The sequence below is a fragment of the Oncorhynchus keta genome, chromosome 15 (assembly GCF_023373465.1).
Source record: "Oncorhynchus keta strain PuntledgeMale-10-30-2019 chromosome 15, Oket_V2, whole genome shotgun sequence".
NCBI classification, from domain to species: Eukaryota; Metazoa; Chordata; class Actinopteri; order Salmoniformes; family Salmonidae; genus Oncorhynchus; species Oncorhynchus keta.
The window spans coordinates 43,599,537-43,626,209 of record NC_068435.1 but is presented as its reverse complement, the minus strand read 5'-3'; the positions used below and the strand labels follow the sequence as shown (position 1 = coordinate 43,626,209).

Here is a 26,673-nt window from a genome sequence, read left to right as displayed (position 1 = left end):
GAAAAAGCTCAGATTTTGGGGATAATTGAACTCGACAGGTCGACAAGCCGGCAAAGGCTTGACACATTTCACCTAAAGTCTTGAGTACTAAAACAGACGGAAACAGACTCTCAGTCAGCTGCTTTTAATCCACTGGGCCTTCCACAGGGCTGCCTCCTGAGCTGGGACTAGAGTAGCACAGAGGAAACAATTTAGGAGTTTGTCATAGGTAGGGCCAGGAATATTACAGACCAATTGACCTGGCCAAGGGAACCCCTATGCCCTGTGTACAGGCTATAACTACGACGATGTCATGAGTATCAGCGACATAGAAAACGAGTTGCGTTCTACTCGAGGCCAACTCTTTTCCTCACTCTCTCTCTCTCTCTCTCTCTCTCTCTCTCTCTCTCTCTCTCTCTCTCTCTCTCTCTCTCTCTCTCTCTCTCTCTCTCTCTCTCTCTCTCTCTCCCTCTCTCTCTCTCTCTCTCTCTCTCTCTCGTTCTATTTCACCAGTTGGAAGAAAAAAAGCAACAGATGAGGATCGAGAGAGAGAGAGAGAGAGAGAGAGAGAGAGAGAGAGAGAGAGAGAGAGAGAGAGAGAGAGAGAGAGAGGGGAGAGAGAGAGAGAGAGAGAGAGAGAGAGAGGGAGAGAGAGAGAGAGAGAGAGAGAGAGAGAGAGAGAGGGGAGAGAGAGAGAGAGAGAGAGAGAGAGAGAGAGAGAGAGAGAGAGAGAGAGAGAGAGAGAGAGAGAGAGAGAGAGGAGAGAGAGAGAGAGAGAGAGAGAGAGAGAGAGAGAGAGAGAGAGAGAGAGAGAGAGAGAGAGAGAGAGGGAGAGAGAGAGAGAGAGAGAGAGAGAGAGAGAGAGAGAGAGAGAGAGAGAGAGAGAGAGAGAGAGAGAGAGAGAGAGAGAGAGAGAGAGAGAGAGAGAGAGAGAGAGAGAGAGAGAGAGAGAGAGAGAGAGAGAGAGAGAGAGAGAGAGAGAGAGAGAGAGAGAGAGAGAGAGAGAGAGAGAGAGAGAGAGAGAGAGAGAGAGAGAGAGAGAGAGAGAGAGAGAGAGAGAGAGGGAGAGAGAGGGAGAGAGAGAGAGAGAGAGAGAGAGAGAGAGAGAGGGAGAGGAGAGAGAGAGAGAGAGAGAGAGAGAGAGAGAGAGAGAGAGAGAGAGAGAGAGAGAGAGAGAGAGAGATGAATGCGTGTAAATTACAGACGCGGCTGTCAGCTAAACGGACCCATCTGTGTGGAGCAGGACCAGTCGGACATCACAGGAGACTGAGAGGGCATACACGGCTGTACACACACACACACACACACACACTGCACAGAGGCACACACGTGCGGCTAGTTCCCTAGAGAGCGGTGATTATGGAGTTAAAGAGGATAGCTATTGAGGAATGAAGAGGGCTTCGTGATGTTTTGTTTATTTCCCTCAGAGCGGAGGTTGAGTGTGAGGACTACACAGACTTCCTTTCTTGTTTGTGGAGCTGTTTCCATGTGAAAGGTGATTGTCAGGCAGTTTGGTCTCGCGGCCAGGTGGGTATCTGTACTATCTCTCTACCTAAGGACGTGCTTCACCGAAATCCGCGCCTCACCAAATCCTTTCCTCAGTTCTCTCAGTGAACTACAGCAGCTAGCTACAGCCTGGTACCAGTGATGGTGTAGGCCTAAATCAGCATGTTGTTTGTGCAACAGTATCTTCTAAGCTGAAGAGGATTAGGCAAATCATGAATATGTTAGCTACATGAAGTAGCTAAGAGAAAACATTTCATGTTGCCAAAGATTATAGTGTCCCCTAGGAAACACTGACCAACACTTTGGTTCCTACCCTGTCACAAGAACTCCTCTCTGGCCGATTTCTTCGTTATCATGTCAAACAACACTGTTTTCAAAGTGTCCACTATTATATTTGAACTATGGAATTATAATGATAATTGCAACATTTGGTTACAAATAAGGCCTACATTTTTTGCCAATATCGTACAGCCCTACGTGGCAGTGTGGAAATGATCTCAAATGAGTGCAGGAAATGCAGAAATGTAAGAAAATGCAGAATTATTTGGGGGGTTGAAGTTTAATTTAACAGTATAAAACCATCAGAATTTAGAAAGATTTAAGTCAATTAGAAAGAACAGTATGTGTTGCCACCCTAGGGTCACACCCTACTCATAAAGCAAATGTAGAATTTGTCTTATTCAAAAACATTAAATACCATCAAATACTGTAAGAAATTTGAAAAATACGATATGATACTTTGGCCATATCGCCCAACAACAGACTATTCATTTCCAACATATAGTACAGGTAGAATCAAATGATGCTGGTCATATTCTTGATGTCTATTTTTTCTAAAAGCCTCCTCCCTCACCAGGAAATACGAGAAAACCAACCCAACGTTTAATTGAAACTAACAAGCCTATACTTTCTATCTAAACAAAATCATTCTGAAGTAATTCATATGGATGATGTGAAAAAGAGAGAACTGTTTAGACAGGTTGGAGAGTTTAGCCCCTCTCTCTCAATCACCGAACACGCACGCACGCACGCACGCACGCACGCACGCACGCACGCACGCACGCACGCACGCACGCACGCACGCACGCACACACACACACACACACACACACACACACACACACACACACACACACACACACACACACACACACACACACGCGCGCGCACTCAATCAGTGAACCTGTTGCTATAGCGATGGCATTTCAGTTTGACCGCTAATTAGCATTCTGGACAGAACTTTCCTCTTTGAGTGTTCTAATCCCTCGACAAATCACAACGAAGCTGGCCTGATTGCTTTGAAGCAGGGTAAAAAACCGTCACATCAGGACTCGGGTTAAACCCTTCATTGGCTTAACATCATTTCCCCCCGCAATCATCTTGTAGTTACAGATACTTATACATAATTGGCCATCAAACTCTGAAATAGCATCTGTCTAAGAGACAGAGAGAGAGAGAGAGAGAGAGAGAGAGAGAGAGAGCAGAGAAAGGGGGTGCTCCCAAATATATTCATAAAGATACGGGGCCTATATCTGAACCTTTTACTGCCTTGGGCTAAATCAGGGCCGCACAGAATGTTTCTTGGTAGTCTTAAGCAAATCTACTTTGAAAGAAAAGTATACACCTCACATACATGAACTATAACAGTTGAAATGTATTACATTTTGAGTTTGCATCTCAATATTACACTTTATATACATTACAGAAGACTGAAATATAACAAACCGTTTGACACAGAAACACTGGATTTTCGGTGGCTTTTTTGAAATAATGTTTATTAATGATGAAATAATGAAAAATATGAATAACATTCCACCCATGAGGCCACTAGGTCATTTGACTGCAGGAAAGAGCTACAAGCAATATCATTACTGGTTGTGTTTGTTTTCTATCCTGCCGCAGAAACACAAACACCCCAGTTGTGTGATAGAAGTGGGTCGCTCTGCTCAGACTCCAGCACACATCTGGCTATGGGGCAGGCCGTACTAAGTCTGACCTGTGGGGGTCAAGTGGTGGTGGATTGAGTCAGAGAGACAGCTATCCAGCTAAGGCCATATCTTGAACGGTGGGAATGTCTGTGTGACCTCTCTGCAGGTTCAGGGGTCCGGGTTTAACTAGATAATCCCCCTTATATGAAACACAAGACCCAGAGAGACATGCTGCTCAGCACCTCAGCCCTCTGTTTATATCTCTCTCTCCCTCTCTCTGTCTCTCTCCTCCCTTTTTCTCTCCCGTTGAGAGAACTAATTTCCCATTTTCTTCTCTGTGTTAGAGAGAGAGAGTGAGAGAGAGAGGCGTGTGTAGCCTATAATGCGTTTTTCAGTTCCCTAGGGTTGCTGCCACATGTCAGACTCGTTGACAGCCTAAACGTCTGGTTCTTGAACAGAAGAAAAACCATGAAAAGACAAATGCATGTCAATCGTCCAGTTATTACTGGTGCTAAAGCCGGGTGTTTATCTTGCATCATTTAACTCTGAGTGTGTCGTTCTCTCCCTCTCTCATTCTCTCTCTGGGTCTTTCCATCTCACTCGCTATCTCACTCTCCTTCTATCTGCCCTCTCTCTCACTATTTTTCTCTCTCTCTGTATCGCTCTCTCTCTCTCTCTCTCGCTTCTCTTTCTTTCTCCCCCCTCTACCCCTCGCTCTCTCTCCCTCTATTTCTTCGGGTGACTTCGGGCTGCTGTGAGGTGAGGTGCAGGGCAATGCAGGCTAATGCAGGGTATCATCATCCCTGTCGTTATCTCCTGACGCTGTGGGGTGCCTCAACCAGCCTGTGTGTCCTATGTCACCTGAAGTAACTACCCCCCACTCACCCAGTGGGTGCGAGAGCACGGGCACAAAGCAGGAGCCTTGAACCACCAAGGTGGCGAGTTAAACAGCGTGGTCGTTATTTCAAACTGTAAACCGGACCTGGGTGAAATACACATGTCCAACCGGCGACTGTTTGATTTAGCCTGCCCCGATACAAGGGGACTAATGTGATCGTCCCCAAAAAAAGTGCAAACTCCACCCACCTCCAATCAAGATTATACCTAAAGTATTTGAAATGCCTATTTGACCCAGGTCTGTGGTTAACATTATGCATTCAGCTAAGCATTCACGCTGGAATGAAACCCACAGCCTTGGTGTTGCCAGCAGACAAGGCTGTAATCATACCGACTTCCTTTCAACGAAGCTGCCTTCACTGGCAGAAAGAAAATACTCTAGATTTTAGCTCTCTGTCCCCTATCACTCTCTCGCTCAGCTGGTTTCTACTAACATTCCTCTGTTGTGTTCTAAAGAGGCGTGACACTGGCATTCTGCGACTTCCTGGGCTGTTACCTTCACCGTTACGCAACTCAACCCCAGTGTTACGTAAAAAATATTAACCCCCTCCCCAAATCGCAGTCGCCCAACAAAAAAAACGGAGCCAGCGACTGTCACATTATTTTCAGCGCAGCGGAAATAATTAGTAAATTTCCCCTCCAGACTCCAAATATAGCTATAGAACGCTTAAGAAGCCATCGCTCTAACCTCCACTGCTCTCTCTCTCCACACTGCTGCTATTGAATACACCCTGCACTCCACTCTAGACAACTCACTGATTCTAATAAAATGACTACCTCGCTGATGTCAGTGTCTCCAGCCAGAGTCAGAGTTTCATGCCGCTTACACCGATCCAATGCCTTCAGGTCTACACGAGCTATCCAATGCTTTCAGGTCTACACGAGCGATCCAATGCTTTCAGGTCTACACGAGCTATCCAATGCTTTCAGGTCTACACGAGCTATCCAATGCTTTCAGGTCTACACGAGCGATCCAATGCTTTCAGGTCTACACGAGCTATCCAATGCTTTCAGGTCTACACGAGCGATCCAATGACTTCAGGTCTACACGAGCGATCCAATGCTTTCAGGTCTACACGAGCGATCCAATGACTTCAGGTCTACACGAGCGATCCAATGCTTTCAGGTCTACACGAGCGATCCAATGACTTCAGGTCTACACGAGCGATCCAATGCTTTCAGGTCTACACGAGCGATCCAATGACTTCAGGTCTACACGAGCGATCCAATGCTTTCAGGTCTACACGAGCGATCCAATGCTTTCAGGTCTACACGAGCGATCCAATGCTTTCAGGTCTACACGAGCGATCCAATGCCTTCAGGTCTACACGAGCGCCTATTGTCGTGATTAGTGCATTGTTATTTTAGTCGACAAAACAATTGTGACAAAAACATTAGTCAAACACCTGTTTCTCAGTCGCAATTGATGAGACCATAACGAAATAGATTCCGACAAAAACTATAACCTAAACTAAAATTATTTTTTGACGAGACAAAATGATCTCTGTGACTAAAATCTGACTACTAGGTGGACTGGACAATGTTGTTTTGGAGAGATCTATCTCAAGGCCATCAGACTGTTAAACAGCCACCACTAACATTGAGTGGCTGCTGCCAACATACTGTCATTGACACTGACCCAACTCCAGCCACTTTAATAACGGAAATGGATGGAAATTGATGTAAAAATGTATCACTAGCCACTTTAAACAATGGCACTTAATATGATGTTTACATACCCTACATTACTCATCTCATATGTATATGTATATACTGTACTCATTTAAACTGCTGCGTCTTGCTGCATCTACTGCATCTTGCCATCTCTATGTAATACATGTATCACTGGCCACTTTAAACTATGCCACTTTGTTTACAATACCTACATTACTCATCTCATATGTATATACTGTACTCTATACCATCTACTGCATCTTGACTATGCCGTTCTGTACCATCACTCATTCATATATTTTTATGTACATATTCTTTATCCCTTTACACTTGTGTGTATAAGGTAGTAGTTGTGGAATTGTTAGGTTAGATTACTCGTTGGTTATTATTGCATTGTCGGAACTAGAAGCACAAGCATTTCGCTACACTCGCATTAACATCTGCTAACCATGTGTATGTGACAAATAAAATTTGATTTGATTGGCAATTGAGAGCTTTTCGGTGATAAGCACAATTCATATTAGCAGCACAGACGCGCAGCTCAGTTCTGTTTAGAAGTGGGAAGGATGTGGCACATCAGCTGGTGAGCTGCGGGGGAGCAAGGGATGAGTATGGCCAGACAGGTCCCCGCTCCAGCTCTGCCTCCGATTATACACGTCGCACAGGCAACTCTCTTGCTTCACGTTAGCTAACCAGTCACCGTCAGACTTCTGGTTAGCTACCCTTTGCCTGTTTCAATTTGAAAAAACAATGGCAGAATTGAGCTCAAAAGTGGAGAAAAAAACGGTCTACGTGTTTTCTATCCCTTGAGTAAGTAGGTTATAGAAAAGTAGTTTGTCTTTGAATTTGTCGTCTCGCTCAACCCTCCCACTTCTCCCGCTGCATTTCACATACGGGCTCTGGAGCCAACGTAGCCAAGACTCCCTCTTTTCCCCAGAGAAGAACGGCTTGATTTTAGCCCTTATGCTACTGTTGAAAAGACATGACCCATAATACCGGCGTTACATTTTTTTTTGATATCCATAAAGCATATCGCGGGCTGTTCTAAAACTCGGCTACTTGCAGACCGGACCATTAACCATTTGTCAAGGCTACACTTTGTCAAGTTACTTCATTAGCTAGCTATAGCTAACAACCTGCGGCTCATTCAGCAGGACACAACGTTTTGGAACGTGTTGAATAAGGAATGACGGCGGCTCTACTCATGGAATTTTTATCTGCAACGTCTGAGAATGTTTTTCAACTGAACGGAGCCATGGGAACATTATCAGTAGCATATATGCAAATATTTGTTGGCACAATGAAAACTGATAGAAAACTATTTATTGACTCAATTCCTCATGTCACTACGCTATGTCTGACTGGGTAAATAACTTTATTTGCAGTTCATGTGGACCCAATGACTCAGACTTGAGCACTTGGACCAGGACTCGAGCACTGGGACTCAGACTACAGCCACAGGGACTCATGACTTGACTCGTGACTCGAGCACAGGGGACTTGGTACTCGAGGTTTAGTGACTTGACTCGTGACTCGAGCACAGGGGACTTGGGACTCGAGGTTTAGTGACTTGACTCGTTACTCGAGCACAGGGGACTTGGTACTTGAGGTTTAGTGACTTGACTCGTGACTCGAGCACAGGGGACTTGGTACTCGAGGTTTAGTGACTTGACTCGTGACTCGAGCACAGGGGACTTGGTACTCGAGGTTTAGTGACTTGACTCGTGACTCGAGCACAGGGGACTTGGTACTCGAGGTTTAGTGACTCGACTACATCACTGGTCGAAATAGTCATTAGCTCCCGTTCAAAGTCATTAGCCCCCGTTTGACTTTTATTCTGATCATAGAGCTACAGCCACAGGGACTCATGACTTGACTCGTGACTCGAGCACAGGGGACTTGGTACTCGAGGTTTAGTGACTTGACTCGTGACTCGAGCACAGGGGACTTGGTACTCGAGGTTTAGTGACTTGACTCGTGACTCGAGCACAGGGGACTTGGGACTCGAGGTTTAGTGACTTGACTCGTTACTCGAGCACAGGGGACTTGGTACTTGAGGTTTAGTGACTTGACTCGTGACTCGAGCACAGGGGACTTGGTACTCGAGGTTTAGTGACTTGACTCGTTACTCGAGCACAGGGGACTTGGTACTTGAGGTTTAGTGACTTGACTCGTGACTCGAGCACAGGGGACTTGGTACTCGAGGTTTAGTGACTTGACTCGTGACTCGAGCACAGGGGACTTGGTACTCGAGGTTTAGTGACTTGACTCGTGACTCGAGCACAGGGGACTTGGTACTCGAGGTTTAGTGACTCGACTACATCACTGGTCGAAATAGTCATTAGCTCCCGTTCAAAGTCATTAGCCCCTGTTTGACTTTTATTCTGATCATAGAGCTCTAATCATGAAATTCCGAACGTGTCATGTGTCTACACCTACATTTAAATGTGTCTGCCGTGTCCGGACTCCCTATTCCCACGCTATATTCAAATGTTAGTATGCATTCTACAAATGGTGGAACAGGCAAAATATGATAACACAACAACTGATGGCAGTTGCTAACTACTGTAGCTAACTAGCCAGCTAGCCTCTGTAGCTAGCAAGCAAAGCTAAAGAGATTGCAAACGGGTTAGCATAACTATAGCCAAACAAAATATATTGTTTCGAAATATTAGCTAGCTGGCTAGCATTTATGAGGCCACCAAACACGTCACGCACATGAACATATCTCCTCCAACGTTATAATGACAAAGTGCCTCTTGGACCCAAAACATACGTTTTCTGGAGGAATTTCCATGGCAAGATCATTCTTATATAATATAATATTATTCTTATGTACTGTATATGTGTATCCATTGTCTGCTGTTGGGAAGAGAATAGAATATGCTATGAATAAAAATGTGTAGGTAGACCAAATGTATGTATGTGCACATGGAAGTGAGTGATTCATGTTTACTATAGGTTAATGAGGCAATACAAATGTGATGTGACTAAAATGTGACTACAATGAAAGGGCATTTAGTTGACTAAAATGGCCCTCTGTTTTCGTCATTTTGACAATAACTAGACTAAATCATTATTGAAATGACAAAAACGAGGGTGACATGCTGACCAGACTGGGCGTCCGCCATCGCTCGCTTGTTGATTTTGTCAATCCATACCAGACGCGATCAGGACACGCAGGTTGAAATATCAATAAGAACTCTGAACCAACTGTATTAACTTGGGGAAAGGTCGAAAAGCATTACTCATTCATGGCAATTTAGCTAGCTAGCTGTTGCTAGATAATTTGTCCTTGGATATAAACATTGGGTTGTTATTTTACCTGAAATGCACAAGGTCCTCGACTCCGACAATTAATCCACAGATAAAAGGGAAACCGAGTTAGTTTCTAGTAATCTCTCCGCCTTCAGTGTTTTTCTTCTTCGTTGGACTTTATATGGCGGTTGGCAACCAACTTTAAAGTGCATTACCACCACCAACTGGGCTGGAGTGTGGACCTCAGTTCATCTTTCAATCACCCATGTGGTTATATGCTCCTAATACCCAATGAGGAGATGGGAGAGGTGGGACTTGCATAGCGTCAAGCATGACAAATAGAACCAAGTTCTATTTTGGCGCTTGGCTACACAGATGCTTGGTGATGCGCGCGAGCAGTTTGGATGCAATGAATGAATAACATGTGTACACTTATTTTGCAGCGCTCGCGGGTGTGGTCAGCATATAACACTTCATTATATTTTTGTCAAAATGACTAAGATTAAACTAAATCTAAACCACACTGCCAAACTGAACACTGGGTTAAAGTTGGTTAGGTAAAGTTTGTGTCTGTGTGAGCGCCTGTGGATCAAGATTGATCCAGTGTGGCCGCCTCATACAGAAAGTGATGTCACAGCGCTACTCACCCCCTCGGCAGGGTAGGCCTCCCAGCCTAGGTTTCCCAGAGCAGACATGGAGTCCAACAACGTCACTGCAGACAGACAGAGAGAACAGACTGGTTAATACAACACACACTATTACAGCATTAAGACACCAGAGGAAGGGAGGGCCGTCGTGGTTATTGGAACATCTGTGCTGTCAACGGGGGGGGGGTGAGGCCAGGTCAATGGAATAGCACTTACAACAGCACATTAGAACAACATTTACTGCCTCAGATTCACACAGGCTCAACCACACACCCTTACCCCTTTCCATAGCAAAGGGACGGAGTGAGGGGTGGAGAGATGGATGGAGAAAGAAATGATTGATAGAGGGAGAGAGAAAGGCAAGGGCTGGTGAGAGTGACTGCAAAGAAAAGAGATGGGAACAGAGAGAGCGATGAAGAATGAGAGAAATATCCGGATGGAGGAGGACGGAGGGATGGACGGACAGAGAGAAGGAGTGAGGTTGAGACAGAAAGGCTAAGAGATAGCTAAAAGGCTGTGTATTTAGATTCAGATGGAGCCAGTTTCTCCCACGGTGTGTGAACTGTGCTTTCCCTGCCTGACGCCATTGAGCCCTAATTATGGCCTCATCACTGCTAACCATTAATATTTAATTATCCTCCATCTGCAGAGGCTGCCGCCAGCCCCTTCCCTCCCTCCTCTCTCTATCTCCCTCCCTCCCTCCTCTCTCTCTATCTCCCTATTGCTCTCTGCTTTGCTACTTCTTGTGCGCTCTCTCTCTCTCTCTCTCTCTCTCTCTCTCTCTCTCTCTCTCTCCCTCTCTCACTTCTCTGCCCTCTCTCTTCTCTGCCCTCTCGCTTCTCTGCCCTCTCTCTTCTCTGCCCTCTCTCTTCTCTGCCCTCTCTCTTCTCTGCCCTCTCTCTTCTCTGCCCTCTCTCTTCTCTGCCCTCTCTCTTCTCTGCCCTCTCGCTTCTCTGCCCGCTCAAAACCTGCTGTCTCTCTCACCCTCTCTTTCTGTCTCTCAATCTGCTTCTCTCCCTTTCACACTCGCTACATCTCCACCTCTCTCTTTCTCTCATTCTGTGCCAGAGAGTTACTCCTCGGGCTCTCAGCCACAGGTCCCAGATCAGCTGTCCAGGCTCCTGACCTGAAACATCATCAGTTGGCTTTAATACCTGACCTAGGAAACCAGGGGGAACTAGTGCCAAAACACAGACACAGGCAGTATTTTCAAGGATAATCTCGGGCATTTACAGTAGAACCTAATCTCAAATGAGGGCTAACCAGCTAAAAGTCGGTGAACTTAATCTCTCCAGATGTCCAATTCATTCTTGTTGGAAGATGACGAAAAACATTATAGTACAAAATTAATCTTTTATATCACACTTTCTTTTCCACTCGGGAAAGACGAACACACCCAGGAGCAGAAAACAGAGTAGACTGCTTTATTTTCATCTAGCTCCTGTTCCACATTTAGATATGAGTCTTTCAACATTCCTCCTCTCAGAGGGCGCCTGGGCCTGGTGGCTAATGAAACGCATTTGCCTCCCCTCTCCACTGAACGTGACATTTCTAAATGAATAAAGCAGTAGGGAGAGTGTGTCTGCTGTGTGCACGGGACATTTATCTAGCCCGCAGGTAGCACTAGTGCCATTAGAACAGTCCAACATATTCTCTCTCTCTCTCTCTCTCTCTCTCTCTCTCTCTCTCTCTCTCTCCCTCTCCCTCTCCCTTCAGAAAGTATTCACACGCCCTTGACTTTTTCCACATTTTGTTGTGTTACATCCTGAATTGAAAAATGTTTTAAATTTCAACATTGTGCCACTGCTCTACACACAATAAGTATTCAAACGCTTTGTTATGGCAAGCCTAGATAAATTCAGGAGTAAAAATGTGCTTAACAAATCGCATAAAAAGTCACATGGCCTCGTTCCATGTTCAATTATAGCAGTTAACATTCATTGTATCATGACTACCCCATCTCTGTACCTCACACATAAAAGGATCTGTTACGTCCCTTAATCAAGTAATGAAGTTCAAGCACAGATTCAACCACAAAGACCAGGGAGGTTTTTCAATGCCTCGCAAAGAAAAGAAGGATGACTGTACAGAACACAAAATATTCCAAAACATGCATCCTGTTTGCAACAAGGCACTTAAGTAAGGCTTAAAAATATATTAATACTTCTTTTTTTTTAAGTCATACTTAAGTAACACTTTTTTTTTTAAATGAAAGAAAGAAATGTGCTTTTTGTCCTGAACCATTATGTTTGGGGCAAATCAAACACAACGCATCATGTTATGGGTATGCTTGTCATCGGCAAGGACTAGGGAGATTGATAGGATACAAATAAATAGAATACAGCTATAAGCACTGGCAAAATCCAAGAGGAAAATCTTGTTCAGTCAGCTAGGAGACAAATTCACCTTTCAGCAGGACAATAACCTAAAACACAAGGCCAAATCTACACTGGAGTTGCTTACCAAGACGACATTGAATGTTCCTGAGTGGCCAACTTGCAGTTTTGACTTAAATCAGCTTGAACATCTTTGGCAAGACTTGAAAATGGCTGACTAGCAATAATCAACAATCAACTTGACAAGAGCTTGAAGAATTTTAAAAAGAATAATGTGAAAATATTGTACAATCCAGATGTGTAAAGCTCCTAGATTTACCCAGAAAGACTCACAGCTGTAATCGCCGCCAAAGGTGCTTCTACAAAGTATTGACTCAGGGAAGTGAATACTTACGGTCTGTAAATGAGATATTCCTGTATTTCATCTTCACCACATTTGCTCAAATCTATTTAATCCATTTTGAATTCAGGCTGTAACACAACAAAATGTGGAATAAGTGCAGGGGTAGCAATGCTTTCTGATGGCACTGTATATGAGCCCCAGTCACTCTCCACAGCTCAGTGCAACGTGGCGGGGGGCTGTCATGGTGCATTACAGATTACAATGTGTGTGTGTGTGTGTGTGTGTGTAGTGCCTGCATGTGAATGTGCATGCGTCAAAGCATGCTGGCGCACACGTGTGTGTGTGTGTGTGTGTGTGTGTGTGTGTGTGTGTGTGTGTGTGTGTGTGTGTGTGTGTGTGTGTGTGTGTGTGTGTGTGTGTGTGTGTGTGTGTGTGTGTGTGTGTGTGTGTGTGTGAGACAGAGATTATGGGAGGAAAATGAACCACAGCTAGCTCCTGCTGTGTTGTAAAGGTCAACTCCAGCTCTCTGCGCCACCCTCAGTCCAGCCTCACTACTTAGAGAATATAAGACCATTAGACGCTAGGGTTCAGGTCATGGACACACACTGTAATAGCAGAATTAACAGTGGTTTGATAATAAGGATGATGAAATGTACACACCTTACATTCACTTCCGCAGTGTACAGTAGTGGCATAATGCCTAATGTAATATACTGTGTACAGTTTTGCTGAGGTGACCTCCATAGCCCCCAAAAGTGCTGACTGCACTTGCCTATGATCAACGAGGGCCTAGGGACCCTGGGTCGCGCTGTCCCATGCACACACACGCACTCAAGCGCAAAGACTCACACACACACACACACACACAGAAAAACACACAGAAGCACACACACACAGTTTCTTCACACCTCCTGTCAATAGCACTTATCACTTGTGATCAATGACCCATCCTCTCATCAATAATATAGCAGCAACAGTATCCTGTCTGCTGATACCAATAGAATGTGTGTGTGTGTGTGTGTGTGTGTGTGTGTGTGTGTGTGTGTGTGTGTGTGTGTGTGTGTGTGTGTGTGTGTGTGTGTGTGTGTGTGTGTGTGTGTGTGTGTGTGTGTGTGTGTGTGTGTGTGCTGGGAGAGAGCAAGCCAGGGTCCCCAGTCTAAATCTGTAGCATGATACTGTGTTGAAGGGATGAAGTCCCCACCGAACCTCTTCTTCTCCCTCTCTCTTTCTCCAGGGAGTGATGTAAGGCCTGTGTCTGTGTAATCTAACCCTGGTCAGAGTTGCTCTGGCCCGGAGTTAAAACACACAGCTCATCATTCACTCACTCAGACCTGGGTCAGATTCACTCTCATGTAATAGACACACACACGCCCACGCATGCGCGCACACACACACACACACACACACACACACAAACCATCAACGGAGGAGCTCGATACAAACCCAATCACCTAGAGACAACACTTAACAACAAATGGTCCATCTTCTACCGTGCCTTTTTGTCTGGGTCCACCTCATATTTGTAGAATCAGCCATTCTATTTCCATCTGATGTTCAATACAGCATGAAAGTGAATTTAGTCGTAAATTACATCCAACAATGTGATGTGAACAAATCATGTACTGTACTTAATTCCTGTATTCATATGTATTCACAATGTGATGTGAACAAATCATGTACTGTACTTAATTCCTGTATTCATATGTATTCACAATGTGATGTGAACAAATCATGTACTGTACTTAGTTCCTGTATTCATATGTATTCACAATGTGATGTGAACAAATCATGTACTGTACTTAGTTCCTGTATTCATATGTATTCCCAATGTGATGTGAACAAATCATGTACTGTACTTAATTCCTGTATTCATATGTATTCACAATGTGATGTGAACAAATCATGTACTGTACTTAGTTCCTGTATTCATATGTATTCACAATGTGATGTGAACAAATCATGTACTGTACTTAATTCCTGTATTCATATGTATTCACAATGTGATGTGAACAAATCATGTACTGTACTTAGTTCCTGTATTCATATGTATTCACAATGTGATGTGAACAAATCATGTACTGTACTTAGTTCCTGTATTCATATGTATTCACAATGTGATGTGAACAAATCATGTACTGTACTTAGTTCCTGTATTCATATGTATTCACAATGTGATGTGAACAAATCATGTACTGTACTTAGTTCCTGTATTCATATGTATTCACAATGTGATGTGAACAAATCATGTACTGTACTTAGTTCCTGTATTCATATGTATTCACAATGTGATGTGAACAAATCATGTACTGTACTTAGTTCCTGTATTCATATGTATTCACAATGTGATGTGAACAAATCATGTACTGTACTTAGTTCCTGTATTCATATGTATTCACAATGTGATGTGAACAAATCATGTACTGTACTTAGTTCCTGTATTCATATGTATTCACAATGTGATGTGAACAAATCATGTACTGTACTTAGTTCCTGTATTCATATGTATTCACAATGTGATGTGAACAAATCATGTACTGTACTTAGTTCCTGTATTCATATGTATTCACAATGTGATGTGAACAAATCATGTACTGTACTTAGTTCCTGTATTCATATGTATTCACAATGTGATGTGAACAAATCATGTACTGTACTTAGTTCCTGTATTCATATGTATTCACAATGTGATGTGAACAAATCATGTACTGTACTTAGTTCCTGTATTCATATGTATTCACAATGTGATGTGAACAAATCATGTACTGTACTTAATTCCTGTATTCATATGTATTCCCAATGTGATGTGAACAAATCATGTACTGTACTTAATTCCTGTATTCATATGTATTCACAATGTGATGTGAACAAATCATGTACTGTACTTAGTTCCTGTATTCATATGTATTCCCAATGTGATGTGAACAAATCATGTACTGTACTTAATTCCTGTATTCATATGTATTCACAATGTGATGTGAACAAATCATGTACTGTATTCATATGTATTCACAATGTGATGTGAACAAATCATGTACTGTACTTAGTTCCTGTATTCATATGTATTCACAATGTGATGTGAACAAATCATGTACTGTACTTAGTTCCTGTATTCATATGTATTCACAATGTGATGTGAACAAATCATGTACTGTACTTAGTTCCTGTATTCATATGTATTCACAATGTGATGTGAACAAATCATGTACTGTACTTAGTTCCTGTATTCATATGTATTCACAATGTGATGTGAACAAATCATGTACTGTACTTAGTTCCTGTATTCATATGTATTCACAATGTGATGTGAACAAATCATGTACTGTACTTAGTTCCTGTATTCATATGTATTCACAATGTGATGTGAACAAATCATGTACTGTACTTAGTTCCTGTATTCATATGTATTCACAATGTGATGTGAACAAATCATGTACTTTACTTAGTTCCTGTATTCATATGTATTCCCAATGTGATGTGAACAAATCATGCAGTGTACTTAGTTCCTGTATTCATATGTATTCCCAATGTGATGTGAACAAATCATGTACTGTACTTAGTTCCTGTATTCATATGTATTCCCAATGTGATGTGAACAAATCATGTACTGTACTTAGTTCCTGTATTTATATGTATTCACAGTGTGATGTGAACAAATCATGTACTGTACTTAGTTCCTGTATTCATATGTATTCACAATGTGATGTGAACAAATCATGCACTGTACTTAGTTCCTGTATTCATATGTATTCCCAATGTGATGTGAACAAATCATGTACTGTACTTAGTTCCTGTATTCATATGTATTCACAATGTGATGTGAACAAATCATGTACTGTACTTAGTTCCTGTATTCATATGTATTCCCAATGTGATGTGAACAAATCATGCACTGTACTTAGTGCCTGTATTCATATGTATTCACAATGTGATGTGAACAAATCATGTACTGTACTTAGTTCCTGTATTCATATGTATTCCCAATGTGATGTGAACAAATCATGCAGTGTACTTAGTTCCTGTATTCATATGTATTCACAATGTGATGTGAACAAATCATGTACTGTACTTAGTTCCTGTATTCATATGTATTCACAATGTGATGTGAACAAATAATGTTCTGTACTTAGTTCCTGTATTCATATGTATTCACAATGTGATGTGAACAAATCATGTACTGTACTTAGTTCCTGTATTCATATGTATTCACAATGTGATGTGAACAAATAATGTTCTGTACTTAGTTCCTGTATTCATATGTATTCACAATGTGATGTGAACAAATCATGTACTGTACTTAGTTCCTGTATTCATATGTATTCACAATGTGATGTGAACAAATCATGTACTGTACTTAGTTCCTGTATTCATATGTATTCACAATGTGATGTGAACAAATCATGTACTGTACTTAGTTCCTGTATTCATATGTATTCACAATGTGATGTGAACAAATCATGTACTGTACTTAGTTCCTGTATTCATATGTATTCCCAATGTGATGTGAACAAATCATGCACTGTACTTAGTTCCTGTATTCATATGTATTCCCAATGTGATGTGAACAAATCATGTACTGTACTTAGTTCCTGTATTCATATGTATTCACAATGTGATGTGAACAAATCATGTACTGTACTTAGTTCCTGTATTCATATGTATTCATAGTGTGATGTGAACAAATCATGTACTGTACTTAGTTCCTGTATTCATATGTATTCACAATGTGATGTGAACAAATCATGCACTGTACTTAGTTCCTGTATTCATATGTATTCCCAATGTGATGTGAACAAATCATGTACTGTACTTAGTTCCTGTATTCATATGTATTCCCAATGTGATGTGAACAAATCATGTACTGTACTTAGTTCCTGTATTCATATGTATTCACAATGTGATGTGAACAAATCATGTACTGTACTTAGTTCCTGTATTCATATGTATTCACAATGTGATGTGAACAAATCATGTACTGTACTTAGTTCCTGTATTCATATGTATTCACAATGTGATGTGAACAAATCATGTACTGTACTTAGTTCCTGTATTCATATGTATTCACAATGTGATGTGAACAAATCATGTACTGTACTTAGTTCCTGTATTCATATGTATTCACAGTGTGATGTGAACAAATCATGTACTGTACTTAGTTCCTGTATTCATATGTATTCACAATGTGATGTGAACAAATCATGCACTGTACTTAGTTCCTGTATTCATATGTATTCCCAATGTGATGTGAACAAATCATGTACTGTACTTAGTTCCTGTATTCATATGTATTCACAATGTGATGTGAACAAATCATGTACTGTACTTAGTTCCTGTATTCATATGTATTCACAATGTGATGTGAACAAATCATGTACTGTACTTAGTTCCTGTATTCATATGTATTCCCAATGTGATGTGAACAAATCATGCACTGTACTTAGTTCCTGTATTCATATGTATTCCCAATGTGATGTGAACAAATCATGCACTGTACTTAGTTCCTGTATTCATATGTATTCCCAATGTGATGTGAACAAATCATGTACTGTACTTAGTTCCTGTATTCATATGTATTCACAGTGTGATGTGAACAAATCATGTACTGTACTTAGTTCCTGTATTCATATGTATTCACAATGTGATGTGAACAAATCATGCACTGTACTTAGTTCCTGTATTCATATGTATTCCCAATGTGATGTGAACAAATCATGTACTGTACTTAGTTCCTGTATTCATATGTATTCACAATGTGATGTGAACAAATCATGTACTGTACTTAGTTCCTGTATTCATATGTATTCCCAATGTGATGTGAACAAATCATGCACTGTACTTAGTGCCTGTATTCATATGTATTCACAATGTGATGTGAACAAATCATGTACTGTACTTAGTTCCTGTATTCATATGTATTCCCAATGTGATGTGAACAAATCATGCAGTGTACTTAGTTCCTGTATTCATATGTATTCACAATGTGATGTGAACAAATCATGTACTGTACTTAGTTCCTGTATTCATATGTATTCACAATGTGATGTGAACAAATAATGTTCTGTACTTAGTTCCTGTATTCATATGTATTCACAATGTGATGTGAACAAATCATGTACTGTACTTAGTTCCTGTATTCATATGTATTCACAATGTGATGTGAACAAATCATGTACTGTACTTAGTTCCTGTATTCATATGTATTCACAATGTGATGTGAACAAATCATGTACTGTACTTAGTTCCTGTATTCATATGTATTCACAATGTGATGTGAACAAATCATGTACTGTACTTAGTTCCTGTATTCATATGTATTCACAATGTGATGTGAACAAATCATGTACTGTACTTAGTTCCTGTATTCATATGTATTCACAGTGTGATGTGAACAAATCATGTACTGTACTTAGTTCCTGTATTCATATGTATTCACAATGTGATGTGAACAAATCATGCACTGTACTTAGTTCCTGTATTCATATGTATTCCCAATGTGATGTGAACAAATCATGTACTGTACTTAGTTCCTGTATTCATATGTATTCACAATGTGATGTGAACAAATCATGTACTGTACTTAGTTCCTGTATTCATATGTATTCACAATGTGATGTGAACAAATCATGTACTGTACTTAGTTCCTGTATTCATATGTATTCCCAATGTGATGTGAACAAATCATGCACTGTACTTAGTTCCTGTATTCATATGTATTCCCAATGTGATGTGAACAAATCATGTACTGTACTTAGTTCCTGTATTCATATGTATTCACAATGTGATGTGAACAAATCATGTACTGTACTTAGTTCCTGTATTCATATGTATTCACAGTGTGATGTGAACAAATCATGTACTGTACTTAGTTCCTGTATTCATATGTATTCACAATGTGATGTGAACAAATCATGCACTGTACTTAGTTCCTGTATTCATATGTATTCCCAATGTGATGTGAACAAATCATGTACTGTACTTAGTTCCTGTATTCATATGTATTCCCAATGTGATGTGAACAAATCATGTACTGTACTTAGTTCCTGTATTCATATGTATTCCCAATGTGATGTGAACAAATCATGCACTGTACTTAGTGCCTGTATTCATATGTATTCACAATGTGATGTGAACAAATCATGTACTGTACTTAGTTCCTGTATTCATATGTATTACCAATGTGATGTGAACAAATCATGCAGTGTACTTAGTTCCTGTATTCATATGTATTCACAATGTGATGTGAACAAATCATGTACTGTACTTAGTTCCTGTATTCATATGTATTCACAATGTGATGTGAACAAATAATGTTCTGTACTTAGTTCCTGTATTCATATGTATTCACAATGTGATGTGAACAAATCATGTACTGTACTTAGTTCCTGTATTCATATGTATTCACAATGTGATGTGAACAAATAATGTTCTGTACTTAGTTCCTGTATTCATATGTATTCACAATGTGATGTGAACAAATCATGTACTGTACTTAGTTCCTGTATTCATATGTATTCACAATGTGATGTGAACAAATCATGTACTGTACTTAGTTCCTGTATTCATATGTATTCACAGTGTGATGTGAACAAATCATGTACTGTACTTAGTTCCTGTATTCATATGTATTCACAATGTGATGTGAACAAATCATGCACTGTACTTAGTTCCTGTATTCATATGTATTCCCAATGTGATGTGAACAAATCATGTACTGTACTTAGTTCCTGTATTCATATGTATTCACAATGTGATGTGAACAAATCATGTACTGTACTTAGTTCCTGTATTCATATGTATTCACAATGTGATGTGAACAAATCATGTACTGTACTTAGTTCCTGTATTCATATGTATTCCCAATGTGATGTGAACAAATCATGCACTGTACTTAGTTCCTGTATTCATATGTATTCACAATGTGATGTGAACAAATCATGTACTGTACTTAGTTCCTGTATTCATATGTATTCACAATGTGATGTGAACAAATCATGTACTGTACTTAGTTCCTGTATTCATATGTATTCACAATGTGATGTGAACAAATCATGTACTGTACTTAGTTCCTGTATTCATATGTATTCACAGTGTGATGTGAACAAATCATGTACTGTACTTAGTTCCTGTATTCATATGTATTCACAATGTGATGTGAACAAATCATGCACTGTACTTAGTTCCTGTATTCATATGTATTCCCAATGTGATGTGAACAAATCATGTACTGTACTTAGTTCCTGTATTCATATGTATTCACAATGTGATGTGAACAAATCATGTACTGTACTTAGTTCCTGTATTCATATGTATTCACAATGTGATGTGAACAAATCATGTACTTTACTTAGTTCCTGTATTCATATGTATTCCCAATGTGATGTGAACAAATCATGCACTGTACTTAGTTCCTGTATTCATATGTATTCCCAATGTGATGTGAACAAATCATGTACTGTACTTAGTTCCTGTATTCATATGTATTCACAATGTGATGTGAACAAATCATGTACTGTACTTAGTTCCTGTATTCATATGTATTCACAGTGTGATGTGAACAAATCATGTACTGTACTTAGTTCCTGTATTCATATGTATTCACAATGTGATGTGAACAAATCATGCACTGTACTTAGTTCCTGTATTCATATGTATTCCCAATGTGATGTGAACAAATCATGTACTGTACTTAGTTCCTGTATTCATATGTATTCCCAATGTGATGTGAACAAATCATGTACTGTACTTAGTTCCTGTATTCATATGTATTCCCAATGTGATGTGAACAAATCATGCACTGTACTTAGTGCCTGTATTCATATGTATTCACAATGTGATGTGAACAAATCATGTACTGTACTTAGTTCCTGTATTCATATGTATTACCAATGTGATGTGAACAAATCATGCAGTGTACTTAGTTCCTGTATTCATATGTATTCACAATGTGATGTGAACAAATCATGTACTGTACTTAGTTCCTGTATTCATATGTATTCACAATGTGATGTGAACAAATAATGTTCTGTACTTAGTTCCTGTATTCATATGTATTCACAATGTGATGTGAACAAATCATGTACTGTACTTAGTTCCTGTATTCATATGTATTCACAATGTGATGTGAACAAATAATGTTCTGTACTTAGTTCCTGTATTCATATGTATTCACAATGTGATGTGAACAAATCATGTACTGTACTTAGTTCCTGTATTCATATGTATTCACAATGTGATGTGAACAAATCATGTACTGTACTTAGTTCCTGTATTCATATGTATTCACAGTGTGATGTGAACAAATCATGTACTGTACTTAGTTCCTGTATTCATATGTATTCACAATGTGATGTGAACAAATCATGCACTGTACTTAGTTCCTGTATTCATATGTATTCCCAATGTGATGTGAACAAATCATGTACTGTACTTAGTTCCTGTATTCATATGTATTCACAATGTGATGTGAACAAATCATGTACTGTACTTAGTTCCTGTATTCATATGTATTCACAATGTGATGTGAACAAATCATGTACTGTACTTAGTTCCTGTATTCATATGTATTCCCAATGTGATGTGAACAAATCATGCACTGTACTTAGTTCCTGTATTCATATGTATTCCCAATGTGATGTGAACAAATCATGTACTGTACTTAGTTCCTGTATTCATATGTATTCCCAATGTGATGTGAACAAATCATGTACTGTACTTAGTTCCTGTATTCATATGTATTCCCAGTGTGATGTGAACAAATCATGTACTGTACTTAGTTCCTGTATTCATATGTATTCACAATGTGATGTGAACAAATCATGCACTGTACTTAGTTCCTGTATTCATATGTATTCCCAATGTGATGTGAACAAATCATGTACTGTACTTAGTTCCTGTATTCATATGTATTCACAATGTGATGTGAACAAATCATGTACTGTACTTAGTTCCTGTATTCATATGTATTCCCAATGTGATGTGAACAAATCATGCACTGTACTTAGTGCCTGTATTCATATGTATTCACAATGTGATGTGAACAAATCATGTACTGTACTTAGTTCCTGTATTCATATGTATTCCCAATGTGATGTGAACAAATCATGCAGTGTACTTAGTTCCTGTATTCATATGTATTCACAATGTGATGTGAACAAATCATGTACTGTACTTAGTTCCTGTATTCATATGTATTCACAATGTGATGTGAACAAATAATGTTCTGTACTTAGTTCCTGTATTCATATGTATTCACAATGTGATGTGAACAAATCATGTACTGTACTTAGTTCCTGTATTCATATGTATTCACAATGTGATGTGAACAAATAATGTTCTGTACTTAGTTCCTGTATTCATATGTATTCACAATGTGATGTGAACAAATCATGTACTGTACTTAGTTCCTGTATTCATATGTATTCACAATGTGATGTGAACAAATCATGTACTGTACTTAGTTCCTGTATTCATATGTATTCACAATGTGATGTGAACAAATCATGTACTGTACTTAGTTCCTGTATTCATATGTATTCACAATGTGATGTGAACAAATCATGTACTGTACTTAGTTCCTGTATTCATATGTATTCCCAATGTGATGTGAACAAATCATGCACTGTACTTAGTTCCTGTATTCATATGTATTCCCAATGTGATGTGAACAAATCATGTACTGTACTTAGTTCCTGTATTCATATGTATTCACAATGTGATGTGAACAAATCATGTACTGTACTTAGTTCCTGTATTCATATGTATTCACAGTGTGATGTGAACAAATCATGTACTGTACTTAGTTCCTGTATTCATATGTATTCACAATGTGATGTGAACAAATCATGCACTGTACTTAGTTCCTGTATTCATATGTATTCCCAATGTGATGTGAACAAATCATGTACTGTACTTAGTTCCTGTATTCATATGTATTCACAATGTGATGTGAACAAATCATGTACTGTACTTAGTTCCTGTATTCATATGTATTCCCAATGTGATGTGAACAAATCATGCAGTGTACTTAGTTCCTGTATTCATATGTATTCACAATGTGATGTGAACAAATCATGTACTGTACTTAGTTCCTGTATTCATATGTATTCACAATGTGATGTGAACAAATAATGTTCTGTACTTAGTTCCTGTATTCATATGTATTCACAATGTGATGTGAACAAATCATGTACTGTACTTAGTTCCTGTATTCATATGTATTCACAATGTGATGTGAACAAATAATGTTCTGTACTTAGTTCCTGTATTCATATGTATTCACAATGTGATGTGAACAAATCATGTACTGTACTTAGTTCCTGTATTCATATGTATTCACAATGTGATGTGAACAAATCATGTACTGTACTTAGTTCCTGTATTCATATGTATTCACAATGTGATGTGAACAAATCATGTACTGTACTTAGTTCCTGTATTCATATGTATTCACAATGTGATGTGAACAAATCATGTACTGTACTTAGTTCCTGTATTCATATGTATTCACAATGTGATGTGAACAAATCATGCACTGTACTTAGTTCCTGTATTCATATGTATTCACTTGCAGGAGGCTGTATTGACTCAATGAACAGCACTTTGTGTCAAGATAATCAATGATGGGAATATTCAACGGGAATAGAATAGGGCCAGCTGACGCTACAGTAATCATTTTAGGGTTAACATCGTGTAGGTTCATGTCTGCAACAGCCCACTATAGCTAAACCTCCCCGGTAATGCCCTGGTGGAAGCTTCCCTAAACACAGACACACACACAGACACAGACACAGACACACACACACACACACACATAGATACACACACACATAGATACACACACACACACACACACACACACACATAGATACACACACACACACACACACACACACACACACACACACACACACACACACACACACACACACACACACACACACACACACACACACACACACACACACACACACACACACACACACAGACACATAGATACACACACACACATGAGCAGACAGACACACACACTGAGAGTGGTCTGGTGACATAGTAGCACGCTGCTTTATTGATTATTGTCACCGTGCTGTGAGTTCTACATTCTCCGAGCGTAAAGACGGCAAGGGGATATGTCAGAGCAATCTGACTCTCTCCCGTTCCACATGGCAAACACCTCTAAACTACGATACCAAACCCCTAACCTAGCATTTACAGTATCACACAGCTGCACACCCCCAAAGAATACCATAAGGCCTTTTAGACCCTATATAACAATCTTACTGTCTCAGTTCCTTACACACACTAAAAGTGAGGAATGCGGTCCCTCCCTACTCCCACCCTGGCCTCTCCCCCCCCTCTCCCTCCCTACTCCCACCCTGGCCTCTATCTCTCCCCCCCCCCTCTCTCTCCCTCCCTACTCCCACCCTGGCCTCTCTCTCTCTCTGGCCCACATTCCCCCTCCATTACCGCTCATTCATCTATTCTTTCTATTTCACTTCACCCCTCTTTTATTCCTGCTCTCTGTCATTCCGTCTAATTTCCCGGCCTTGTTAAGACTCCATCAGCGCTCCTGGCTGCAGGGAATACTGTGACCTCACACAGTCTCCAAACCTTTTATTGATAAACACCATGGTGGAGAGAGAGACATGAGAGGAGGAGAGAGAGACAAAGAGAGAGAGGGGGGGGGGGGTACAGAGAAGTTCTGCTAAGACTGATCTCTCTCTCTCTCTCTCTCTCTCTCTCTCTCTCTCTCTCTCTCTCTCTCTCTCTCTCTCTCTCTCTCTCTCTCTCTCTCTCTCTCTCTCTCTCTCTCTCTCTCTCTCTCTCTCTCTCTCTCTCTCTCTCTCTCTGTAATCCATTGCTTTGGCTGGGCAAAGAGGAGCTCTGATCTACCTGCCAAAAATCTTTCAGACCGCACAATAAGACCTACACACACACACACACACACACACACACACACACACGGTAGTCTCTTCTGACAGACCTTCCATTCCTTTCTATAGAAAAACGAATGAACGCACAGTTGAACGGGGGAAAGTGTCATCAGAGCAACACATTGGCAAAGGAGGGAAGAGTGCGGATGAGAGGAGAGAAGTTTGGAGGGAGTGAGGCCGGCTGTGGCGCTCTAAACATTTAAGGATATAATTGGAGTCAAGCTGGACTCCTCTCATCTTCCCTCTCCCCTCTTCCTCTCCCCTCCTTCCTTATCCTCTACTGTATAACCAAATGATGCAATACTGTGAGCTACAGTAATGAAAACTCCTTTTGGACTACGTGCCCTCTGTCTTTTGTTGTGGTTGTTTTTCTCCCTAATTCTTGGTCAAATCAGCCCCCCGCCACAGGGTTGATGGTGTATTGTGAGTCTCTCCACCTCCCTCCTCTTTCCTAGAGATGTCAATCACCGTAGGATCCTCTCTTCTTTTCGTTAGTCTACAGTGGCAGAGTAGTGGGGAAGTCCTCTGACAATCTATGACAAGAGCTCTGCCCTAGTTTGCTGCGTGCATGCTGTGTGTGTGTGTGTGTGTGTGTGTGTGTGTGTGTGTGTGTGTGTGTGTGTGTGTGTGTGTGTGTGTGTGTGTGTGTGTGTGTGTGTGTGTGTGTGTGTGTGTGTGTGTGTGTGTGCCCGTGTGTATGGACAACCCCACGGTTGGCTGCCAAGTGGAACTGAGACATGCAGTCAGATTCAGACACTTGTTTTTTAATAGTCTCTTTCCAGGTGTCACAAAACGAGGAACAGCACACACACACACACACACACACACACACACACACACACACAAAATCCAGCCAGTGACGCAGGAACAAGATTATTTGTGACACACACTCCACTCTTCCACCATAGATAAAACAATGAGACAGATATTTCCCCGGATGTATGAACGTGAGGCTTCCGCTTGGCGTTTCCACTCACTACCAAATATGGTAGCGAGAGGAAGTCCAGTGGCAGACAGTGGGAGAACATGGAACCAGATTGATTTTGACCGACATTCTGCTAATTATCTGGTCGATGAAACATTTGATCTCAATACCGTTTTACGAACGGAGTGGAAAAACGTTTTACTTTACCCGTGACAAGGCTTTTAAAAAATTGCGCTGTTTGGAAGAAGTGCAAA

General features: G+C 40.5%; 2 protein-coding genes across 3 annotated transcripts in view; one reads left to right on the top strand and one right to left on the bottom strand.

The window, feature by feature from the left end:
* LOC127907673 (uncharacterized) overlaps window positions 1-26,673 on the top strand; it is a 308,290-nt gene that overhangs the window by 256,457 nt on the left and 25,160 nt on the right. The gene's annotated exons all lie outside the window — the stretch shown is intronic.
* Window positions 1-26,673, bottom strand: part of epha4b (eph receptor A4b) — a 167,448-nt gene that overhangs the window by 131,412 nt on the left and 9,363 nt on the right. For both annotated transcript variants that reach the window (XR_008065426.1, XM_052464201.1), the window contains exon 2: window positions 9,890-9,954. Coding sequence is in view for 1 of the 2 variants with exons in the window: in XM_052464201.1 (XP_052320161.1) it covers window positions 9,890-9,954 (65 nt within the window). In the remaining variant the exon portion in view is untranslated. The remainder of the gene's footprint in view (window positions 1-9,889; window positions 9,955-26,673) is intronic.